General features: G+C 44.6%; 1 protein-coding gene across 1 annotated transcript in view; it reads right to left on the bottom strand.

The window, feature by feature from the left end:
- Positions 1-5595: 5595 nt before the first annotated feature.
- LOC311240748 (kinesin-like protein KIF1C) overlaps positions 5596-11908 on the bottom strand; it is a 103990-nt gene continuing 97677 nt past the window's right edge. Inside the window, exons 24-25 of the mRNA XM_084329322.1 lie at positions 11752-11908; positions 5596-10061 (exon numbers count right to left, since the gene is read on the bottom strand). The exon at positions 11752-11908 is cut by the window's right edge and continues 99 nt beyond it. Coding sequence (XP_084185448.1) covers positions 9049-10061; positions 11752-11908 — 1170 coding nt within the window. The 3' untranslated portion in view covers positions 5596-9048. The remainder of the gene's footprint in view (positions 10062-11751) is intronic.

Genomic DNA, 11908 nt, shown 5'->3' with positions numbered 1-11908 from the left:
AGCCTATACCAGACCAGGACCAATGTCAGATGTGATGATGATGAATTGATGTGTTCTATGTTCCTTAATAAAGATCTACACAGGGAAACACTGGTCTCACATTTCTCTCTCTCTCTTAACTGTTAACTGTTTTCTTTTATTGTTTACCGGTAATTTGAAAACTGCCCATTTGTGTTAAAGTGATGTTTTTACAGTCTGATTGTCTGCTTTGCTAACCAGCCTACTTTTAAGAGCCACATTGCTAAACCTCTTTAAGATGAGATAAGATATTCCTTTATTGATCCCCTTGGGAAAAATCAGGTATCATAACAACATCTGGGAGGGGGGAGGGGAGGTACAGGTAGTAGAAGACATACAGGTACAGGTCACAGAATTATAGTACAGTGGAGAAGTAAAAATAGAATAAAAAGGCAGTGTATACAATATAATTAACTCTGGACATGGGCAACAAGGTGCGAGATCAGGGTATGTATGCCCTCTGTTATATTTGCCCTACAATAAATAATTTATAGTTACAATATATAATCTACCGTACTTTTCGCACTATAAGCCGCACCTGACTATAAGCCGCAGCAGCTAAATTGAATGATGTGTACATATATAAGCCGCACTGGACTATAAGCCGCAGGTGTTTTAATGTTTAATTACCATATGCAATTAGCATTGGGACACAATACTGTCGGATAAATAACAAGAATTAACTCATTTACAAGTTGTATTAAGTTTAGCAAATAAGGGAACAGATAATAACATTTCAATGCAGTCAAAAAAGCTATATTTTGATTTTTACATTTTCGGGTTTGGTCATGTCGAGTCACATATAAGCCGCACCGTTATATAAGCCGCAGGGTCGAGAAATGGGGGAAAAAGCCGCGGCTTATAGTCCGAAAAGTTCGGTAATATATAATCGAATAATACCTTATTCGATACTAAAAAAATTCCAAAGTTATATGCATTCTTTTAACTTTTCCACCACCGCCAACCAGATTGCGATATTGGCTTCATTAACACCTATAACACGTGCAGTGGATATCTCTAGATAAATGACATCAAGATAGGTGAGAATCCATACCTTCGGGCATAATTTATCTGGTTGTATCCAGCATGAAGCAATACATTTTTTGGCAGCTGTAAGGCCGGCCAAAATGAGTCTCTTTACATGTACAGAGGTCGGCAATTGAGAAACATCATTTAACAATAATACAGAAGGCAAAGAAAAGAAAATCTCTGATACCTGAGAGCTAACATTTTCCCAGAAGATCTCAACAGGAGGGCATTCCCAGTACATATGCATACAGGGACCGAAACTAAAGCCTGCCGCCCGCCAGGGGCGATCAGTTTTTACCTTTGGCGCTTGACACTTAGAGGGCTGCCCGCCTTGTGGCGTGTAATCAATCAAGTTCATAACGATACTCTTATTTTGAAAATCTGTGCGGGTCTCATTTCCGCCCCAAGCGCATCTCCAGAGTAGGGTCGAGCTGCAGCCTCGGAGCCTCGGTCCAGATTGGAACTTCCGCCCTGCCACAGGATTATTACTCCTGTGACAGGGCAATGCGCTGATTGGCGGAAAGTACGGAAGTATCTCGAAGTACGTCTGACGTATCTCGAATTACGTCTGACGTTTCTCTACGTTAGCGAACGTTAAACGTTGTATTCATAAAATAATATAAATTCAGCAGCATGGGGAGGGCCGGGGGGAGGGGAGGTACAGGTAGTAGAAGACATAGAGGTACAGGTCACATAATTATAGTACAGTGGAGAAGTAAAAATAGAATAAAAAGGCAGTGTAAACAATATACAATATTATTAACTCTAATAATAACACGCCTCGCGGGCTCATTATAATACGAGAGCCGTGGGTCTGCATTGTATAGAGCGGATCCCCCGGCCGTATTCAAGCGCTGGAGCGCTTTGCGATGGATCAAACTGTACTGTAGTAGTAAGGATTTGCACTACAACTCGTACACCTACTGTAAATTGTACCTAAATTGTACCTCATCCCATTTCTGCTTTGCACTATATAGTATTGTATATTAGTACACTGCATAGTATATTGTTATATGGTAACTCAGTTACGTCTATTATGCATCGAACATTGTACATATGTCTATACTGAACACTGTGACCTCATTTTTTACTTCTAAGTTACATGCTATACTATGTTATTTTATTTCATACTTATCTTGTCTTGCACAGTCTCTGGAGCGTAACAGTAAGAAGCATTTTGTATAAAAGTATTCTGTACTTCTGTATGACAACTTTTTTTTTTTTTTTTTAACTTCATTTTTTAGCGTTTATCGCTTTTTCTGGTCAAGCATGACCAGGTTGAATAGGATGTAGAGTAGGGGAAGACACTCTGAGAAAATACGGCGGGTTCGGGAATCGAACTCGTGTACCCCAGATCCGTGACGAGCACGGTTGTCCCCGACGCCGAAATAGCGCAGAGATACGCGGTGAGCTACGGGAGCTCGCCTGTATGACAACTATTAAAGAAACTTGAAACTTGAAACCAAATATAGATCAGCTGTTATAACTGGGCATTTGTTCTTGACACATTCATTACTGCTGTTTGATTTGCATGACAGAGCAAACTGACACACACACACACACACACAAAGTGAGGTTAAGGTAAGGGCTTAATGATAAGGTAAGGGTTAACTCTTGTGTTTTGCTCCCTAGGCCCCTGGCTCCACCCCTCTCCCCCTCCCCACACTCTCCTCCTCGGCAACCTCACCTTGACGACGACGACAGCCGCGTTGCTAGGCAACCACTCATGCACCATTGACGACGAGGTCTTTAAGTACCGGGCCTTCACCGTCACCTACCTCCTGGTGTTTCCTGTGGCGTTGCTTAGCAACGGGGCAGCGCTGCTAGTGTTCCTGCTGCAGACAACGAGAAGGTTGGTGGACATTCAACACACACACACACATTGCACACAGACACATTAACATACATACACATGTGCATGTGTGGGAGAGAGGTAGGTAGTTCACTCGTTTAGTGTTGCCCTCATGTGTTTCGAAAGGTGTAATTGTTATCCACAATATTTCAATGGTCAATTTACATTTAGTCATTTAGCTGACACTTTTATCCAAAGTGACTTACAAGTTCTGTACACGGGTTTCACCGACCTGGAACTCGATTTTCTGGACAAAGAGTTCATGGTCACGACGATGATGTATCCCCTCCAAATTCCTCAGAGACTCAGCAGCCGCCATCACCCCAGTCATCACACACATAATAAACCTCTCCATAAAACAGGGACACGTACCAAAAGACTTCAAAATTGCGAGAGTAACCCCCCTGCACAAAAAGGGCAGCAAATTAGACCCAGGCAACTACCGCCCTGTTTCTATTCTTATCTCCATCAAGAAAGTCATGGAAAAAATAGTATACAAACAGGTCAAAAAGTACCTCGCAGGGAAAAATTCCAATCTGGCTTCAGAACATCCCACTCCACTGACGCATGCCTTCTCTATTTGAACGACCACATCAAACAAGAGGTGGACGCGGGCAAATACTGCGGCATGGTCATGCTGGCCCTTCAAAAGGCCTTCGACACTGTCAATCACTCCATTCTGATTGACAAGCTAAAAGCAATTGGTTTTGATAGTCTATCAGTGAGCTGGATGCAATCCTACCTGGAGGGGAGAGAGCAGATGGTGGAGGTAAACGGTACCCTATCCCCCCCCCTCCCAGTGAACTGTGGTGTTCCACAAGGAAGCATACTAGGACCGCTACTGTTCCTAATTTATGCAAATGACATGTCGTCAGCCTGTGACTGCAACTTGTTCCTGTTTGCGGACGACTCAGCCCTGCTGGTCTCTGACAAGAACAAGTTACAGATTGAAAAAACCCTCAGCTCGGAACTAGGCAAAATCTGCATATGGCTCGCTGATAACATTACACATGGGCAAAACAGAGTCCATTCTCTTCGGTTCAAATAACAAACTCAGCAAGACCGACGGCTTCTCAGTTACAGTGGGTGACAATATTGTCACAAGGAAAGAAGATATTACCTACCTGGGTTCCATCCTAGAGGCAAATCTTTCCTGTGACAAAATGGCATCCAATGTAATAAAAAAGTCAACCAACAAACTCGTTTCTTGTACCGGATCTCCTCACTGGTAAACAAGAATACCCTGAAGACTCTGGCAGGAGCACTCATTCAAGGGTACTACGACTATGCGTGCACCTCATGGTACCAAAGCACCTCAAAGGCGCCAAAAACAAAATTACAAACATCTCAAAACAAACTGGTCAGACTACTGCTTGACCTTACTCCTAGAACCCACCTCACCCCTGCCCACTTTGACAACCTAGGATGGCTTAGAGTAGACGACAGAGTACAGCAACTTGCAATGGGCCTGGTCTACAAGATACACTACACGACCAAGGTACCCATGTACATGTCAAAATACTTCCCAAAGGTCAGTGAATACCACGATCACAACACCAGAGGGAGCTCCACAAATCATGTTAAACCCAAATTCGGCTCAAACAAGGGACTAAACACGTTTCGCAATTATGCCACATCAATGTGGAACGCCCTACCCAAAGCTGTAAAGGAATGTGAATCACTACCCACTTTCAAAAACACAAAAAACACCTACGGGAGACTGCAATTCGAAACTGGCCCCTGTAAATGTCCTAACACAACCCCCTCCAATGTACAGTAAATTACCAAGTATGGTCTTGTCAATATTCCAATGTACAGTTTTTGTTTGTACAGTTGTACAGTGTCCCCCACCCACCCCTCCTACCCAACCCCCCCCCCCACTCCTACCACCTCCAATGTACAGTCCCCCCCCCCCCCAATCCTATGTACAGTTTCTACATCAAATGTATATACTCTTTTTTCTGGACTCTTTTTGTATCACAAACAGTACTGTATTTGCAAATCTGGTATGTCATAAATGTATAGATGTAGCAGTACTGTATCTGTATGTCATGTATGTCATATATGTTACGATGAATTGAAAATGGGGGACCCTGATGTAAACAAGACGAAAGTCTTTCTCTGGTCTGCATCCCCTTAACAATTGTATGTATTGAGCTGTACTGTACTGTACCCATTCTGCAATCTGTTAATAAAGTTTTCAATCAATCAATCAAGTACATTCTCTTAGACTGGATGAAATACTGTGGTTTCATAAGCTTCTATAGATATACACTCCTATCATATTATTTACCCTTAACAATGAATACATAATCTTAATAATAATAAGAACTGAAGCTAAGAAAAGTTCAATAATTACATTTCACGACGTCTGTGCAGTGTCGTTTATTCACTGTCCATAGAAACAATGATGAACGCAGCCATAAAGGTTGGGTTTTCTTACGCAGAAAGGTTACTGTAAGTCTGTTTACTTTTCTGATAACGACATCACTGCATAACTCGTAAATGTTCAGACGAGGTTAAAATAGTGTGTTATTTGTGATACTATGTAAACATTCAAAGTTATTATCACAGGTCAGTTTTTGTTACAGTAATAATAAGACACGTATTTCCCTTCAGTGATATTCAATTCTTATCTTACCGTATTTCTCTCTCTCACACACACATCCAACCAGACAGGACTCGTGACATTTTCATATCAACACGTTTATTGCCATGATCATGTTGTCTCATAGAGAGCCTGAGAAATAGCCCTGATACAGCCCAACAACAACAATAACAACATGACAACAACCCCATGTATGGCTGGACAGGAATCCATAAAAAAAAATAAAAAAAAAGTTAAACATCAACAGATGGATGACGGGCAGATATTCATAAAGAAAGAAAGAAAAAAAGTGGGACCAACTCTAAAGGGTGTGGCCTAGCAGTGAGGGGGGGGGGGGGGGTGAGACTAGAACCAGTATGAGAAGGACTGGACGTTGATGTCATCACATTCGTCTTGTTTGATTTCTTCAGCCCCAGATCCTAACTTCTGATTGGAGGAGAGGTCACGGGTGGGTGGGACCAGTCTGTATTGACTAGCCAACCAGAGAAAAGTTTTTCTACAACCCTGTTCCGTTAAGTCTGGTTGTCGTAGCAACCCTCCCCCCTTCCTAAACCCTCCGAACCCCCCTGAAACTAAAGATCTAATCAAACTGACAAACACAGAAGTACGTTTATGTTCCTTATTTAATCAACCCATACATTCCTAAGACAAGCGCGCGCACACACACACACACACACACAAATATGCTCATGTATTTCATATGCTCACAGTAACACACACAAGCGGTTAACATGATCGGAGCGTGTTCCGTTTAGCAGCTTCATAGATGAGGGGGGGTGGGGGTGGCAGCGGAGCAGGATATTAATGATAATAATTACAATAATAATAATAATTATAATGATGATGTAACAGCAACATCACAAAGCAAAGATATAACATGGAGGAGGCGGGGTTAGAATACTCAGACGGGAAGCAAAGTGAATACACTAAACAAATTCAGCCAATCAAAGCCACACGCTTGAAATAAAAATGTAAAACTAAAATCTGGAAAATGAAAAGCCAAAAACAAACAAATACAAATAAAAATAAACATTTTCCACAAAGCCAAGAGGCGGCGGTGAACACCCAACACATGATTGTCCCATGATTGGTCAAAACCAGAGAGAGCACAGCGGGAAACAAATAACTTCCTGCCTCTCCGCTAGCCAATCGGAATCACTTCCTGTGTTTTGTCACGATCAACGTCATTAAGGCGGCTCCCTCCTGGTCATGCTGCTGGCTGGAGGGAGCCCTCCCATTGGTTGGTTTGTCATTAGAAAAGGTCAACAAACGTGGAGAGTCTCCACTCGTCAATTCCCACAATCCCTTGCTCCATGTGGAGCAGATTTGGGTTGTCCAAAGCCATCTATCTCCCAGAGTTGAGTCATTAAGATCAATGGAAGCCCCTAGCAGTTCCCAAAGCGTCCCAACACCTATAGAATAACCAGTCTGGATAACAATCAATCAATCAATCAATCAATCAACTCATCCTGGCCTTATCAGCTGGTCCCAGATCAGCCCAGGAGCTGTTGTCCAGCTGGTAATATATGAACCTTGCTGCTTCCTGGTAGACTACTCAATAAGCTAATGTTGCAGAGTACGGTTGCTTAGCAACTAAATATAGTTCCAGGAAGCTAGAAGTGGATCAGTTGATGTTTAGCTCTAGTGTTCATATCTACTTGATTCACTTCTCTCTCTGTCTGTCTCTTTTCTCTCAGTCAGTTTAATAGAATCCTTTGTAGTGTCCATTCCATGTCTCACTTATTCTGTCAGTCTCTTTTCTCTCAGTCAGTTTAATATATAATCCATTGTAGTGTCCATTCCATGTCTCACTTATTCTGTCTCTTTTCTCTGTTTAATAGAATCTCTTCTTTTTCTATCTTTTCTCTCATTAATACTTCTTTAATCTCTTACCTAAAATGTTGTTTCTTTTTCCGATCTCCCAATAACCTTACATCTCTCCCATCTCCACTACATCTCCCATGATGCATCCCAATTCCTACATCTCCCATGATGCATCAGACTTTCTACATCCCCCATGATCCATCCCACTTCATACATCCCCCATGATCCATCCCACTTCATACATCTCCCATGAATTTGATGCATCCCATATCTCCCATGATTCATGCTACTTCCTACATGTCCCATGATGCATCCGACTTCCTACATTTCCCATGAATTCTACAACAGTGATCTTGTCAGCCATCATCCTGGTCAGGGGAAAGTGTTTAATGTCATCACCTGATAAAACATTGTCCTCTTCATAAAACACCCAGAATGCACTTCAAATATACACACAAAACTCAGTTTCCCAAAACAGTGTGTGATTTCAAGTCCATATCCTGATCTCCATGATGGTGTGACAGTATACACTCATCTCATCCCAAGCAACACCTTCATATCTTTCAGAGACCAAACAATATGGTCTGAATGTACTAAATACCTCTTGATGTCTCTTCTACTCTCACTCTGTCTCCTCTCTGTCTCCACTCTCTCTTTCCCACACTCTCTATTCCTCTCTCTTGTTTTTGCCATCGAGGCAGAGCTTTCATTTAATCCAATGAGCTCTAGAGTCAATATGTCAAGTCAGTCAGCCAGCAAGTCATTAACACAGTCTGCCTGACTAACTGTCTGTCTCTCAGCTGTTCAGTCCACGTATCTGTATGAATATGAGTAATAAGTCATTTTGCCTCACTGTATGTACTGTAGGCTACATATGAGCGTCTGCTTGCAGTGAGCCCTCCCAGCCACTAGGAGGCACTACAAGCCAGCTCTCTTTGGCGTCTGCAATAGCCAGCCATCTAGGCTAGGCTAACATGCTAACCTGTGCTAAAACCTGGGCTTGTGTGGGTTAACCTCATCAAACATGCTAACTCAGGCTAGCACAGCCTATACAAGCTAACCTAACAGACCTACATCTCAGTGGTTAGGCTAGTCATAAATCACTAACAAAGGCTAGACAAACATCATTAACAACCACTCAAACCAGAGGCTTACTTCAGTCAGCCATAACTAGCTCAGGAGCTAACATGCTAGCTATAGCAGGCTAGCTTGATAGTCTTTTTTTAAGGCACCTTCTTGTTTAACCAACATATATATGATCAATAAAATCATCATATGATCAAATAATATATCCTAAATATAACAGAGAATCCTAATCATAAGAATCAAAATCATACAAAACAGCTAACCGTGCTAATATGTCAGTTATGAATAAGCAAACACACACACAGCAGAGTCAAACATACACACACACACACACACACACAGCAGGGTCAAACATACACATATAGTTATTTGGTGTTGTGTGTGAATGACAAAGAACGTGCCGACTCATCATTCATTGTGCGTTAAGCAAAAGTGCTGACACACACACACACACACACACACACATACATACAGAGCCTATTACCCAGAGCGGTGGCTGGTAACCATATCAACTGTAACCATCCTTTAGTCTTATCAACAGCCTTCCTGTGATTGGCCGGCCTCCCACCAATCGCAGACTTCTTTGTGTCAGAGGTGGCTGCTACAGAATTCAGAGTTCAGAGGTCAAAGGTCATACAGGCGTTTCCCTGTTGTTGTGGTTGTTTTTGAGGTCAGGGGCGCTGAATTGTCGTCTCATGCGAGGCGGGGTGGTGAAGCCCCACCCTCCCTGCGGTGGGCCCGGCAAGCCGACCGGAGGCCCCCCAGACATCATGTCTAAGTGGGGGGGGGGGCCGGAGCGTGGCAGGCTGTGGTAGTTAGGGTGGGGGCCCATCGGGAAGGGGGCGTTGTAGTAGGGATGATGATGATACTGGTGAGGATGGTGATATCCATCTCTTTCTCTCTCTCTCCCTCCTCCTCCTCCTCCTCTTCCCCCTCCTCCTCCTCCTCCTCCTCTTCCTCCCTCCCCTACTCCTCTCTCTCCTCCTGGACCCGGTGAGGCCCCCCTCCTGTATCTGGGTCGCCCCTGGTGACCACCATTGCCATGGTTACCACCATTGTTAGGATGCTGGTTGTTGCCGTGGTGACTGTTGCCATGGGTGGAGCTGTCCAGAGAGTTACGGCGGTAACGTTTCTGGTTGTTGCCCTGGTGATGGTGGTAGTTGCCCTGGTTACCGCCTTGATTACCGCCTTGGTTACCGCCTTGGTTACCGCCTTGGTTACCGCCTTGGTTACCACCTTGGTTACCGCCTTGGTTACCGCCTTGGTTACGCTGTTTCCAGGCATGGTGTGGGCTGGGCGTGCGCATGCGAAAGGGTGGGACTTGGAAGGGGAGGGGCAGGAGGGGAGGTGCCTGACCTGGAGGGAACACCTGAGTAGGAGGTGGCGGGGATGGAGAGCTCTTACCCTCTCCTCCTCCTCGCACTCCTTCCTCCTTCTGCTCTCCTTCCTCTCCCTCTCCTTCTCCACCTTCCCCCTCCACCTCCCAGTCCCCCAGGTCCAGGCCCAGCAGGGCGGCGCTAGCAGGTCCCCAGGACAAGCGGTGGGCAGGGTTACTCTTGAAAGGAAACTTCAGCTTACAGTCCTGAGGAGGGATGAAGCGGCCGGTCCCTGGCAGATGGACCGGTACCACAGGACCGGTTGGAGCTGAAAGAAAAGACACACCTATTACACTGAATCTAATCTAATCTGTTTTATAATCTATATATATGTATCAACATCTGTCTGTACATACCTACATACAATTATTTTTACATACCTGTAGATACTATATCTTTTTTTTTTTTATCCACTTTTTCTCCTCTTTTTCTATTTTTCTCCCATCCCAATTCCAGTGTGCCAATTCTTCCCTCCCCTGTCTTGAACGTTGCTCGCATATGCCCCCCCACAGGTCGGTTGTAGGGAGGATAGAAGCCTTGCATCATGTGTCCCCTCCGGTACACAAGGAGGCAGCCTGTCACATCTTTTCACCTGCCAGCGCGGACTCTCATTGGCGAGGTGTATGTAACGTGTGGGAGGCTCACACTACCCCCGCCATTTCCTGTCTCTGCTGTGCAGGCGTCCCCAACCGACCTGTAGGAGTCGCTGTCCACAACGTCCAGATTACCACCCATCGACTTCCACCCGCCAACTCTGCCAATTGAGTTAGTATGACGACTGGTCAAAGCCGGAGGCAACGCCGACAGCCGGAGTCGAACCCGGTGTCTCTTGCGTTGGTAACGAGCGCAATGTCCGCTGCGCCACCCAGCCGCCTGTAGATACTATATCTATACATATCCCTTGCTAGTCATACTGCTGGCCAGTATGACTTACTACCATAGTGTCCTTATACCTGTGAAAGATATGGCTGGTTTTCATTGCGATTATAAAAAGTGAATTGCGTATGTAAATATCTTTATTCATGGCCTTTTCTAAATGGGTTAGTTTTTAAAGTAGAGCTGTGTGGGTTTGTTGGGAAACAGATAACACAGTCTGCCCATGACTTGGGGGTGAAGGGGGCAAGGCGCTAGTAATGAGAAGGACGCCATCTCAGAGAAGGCTGTCGGTCGCTAGGTGACCAGTGATATGTTAGAGGTGCCAGGCACAACTTTTGTAAGATTTTCTCTTGGGGCAAAGTGGATGGCGGTGACCAGCCAAGGACCGAGGGAGACGGGGGAGGTGGAGTACTGTTTTATAATCTAATCTAATCTGTTTTAAAAATCTATTTATATATGGAGGGCGGCTAGGTGGTGCAGTGGGCAAGGCGCTCACCACCAATGCAGGAGACGCTGGGTTCGAGCCCAGCTCGCCACATTGCATTCAGCTTTGCTGGTCGTTCGTACTAATACATTTGGCAGTGTTAGGGGTGGGAAGCTGATGGGTGGGGATCGGACGTTGTGGACAGCGACTCCTACAGGTTGGTTGGTGCGCCTGCGCAGTAGAATCAGGAAGCGACGGGGGCGGCGTCCCTCCAAAGCGCAGACCCCCGACGCTGAAAGATCGCGCTGTGCAGGTGAAAAGATGCGACGGCTGCTACCTCGAGTACCGGAGGGGACTCGTGCAATGTATGGCTTCGTCCACATTACAGCCAGCTTGTGGGAGGCATGAAACAGCGTTCGAGACAGGGGAGGGTAGAATTGGACTATACGAAATTGGGATGGGAGAAAAATAGAAAATGGGAGGAAAAAAAACAAATCTATTTATAAAGAAAACAGTTTTTCATTGATTGTTTTATAATCTAATTCAAACAACATTAATTTTGGACCTGCTAAATTGTTTTAATGATAAATTCATTCATCAATAATTTTTCGGGGGGAAAATAAATACCTTTATTCTTATATCTTTATGAACTGAATACCTTGGCTCTGCCCTCGTAGTTTCTTGGTGATGTTCTGTTGTTGCAGGTTGAGGATGCGTTGCTGTTCCTGTTTGAGCCAGCGGAGGCGCCCTCTTCTAAAGGCTGCGTCTTCCTCCATTAACCGAGTCACCCTGACTTCTGGTTGGGCAGGAGGGCC

This window comes from Notolepis coatsorum, assembly GCF_963971535.1.
Source record: "Notolepis coatsorum genome assembly, chromosome: 1".
Lineage (NCBI taxonomy): Eukaryota > Metazoa > Chordata > Actinopteri > Aulopiformes > Paralepididae > Notolepis > Notolepis coatsorum.
This window is presented reverse-complemented; position numbering and strand designations above follow the sequence as displayed.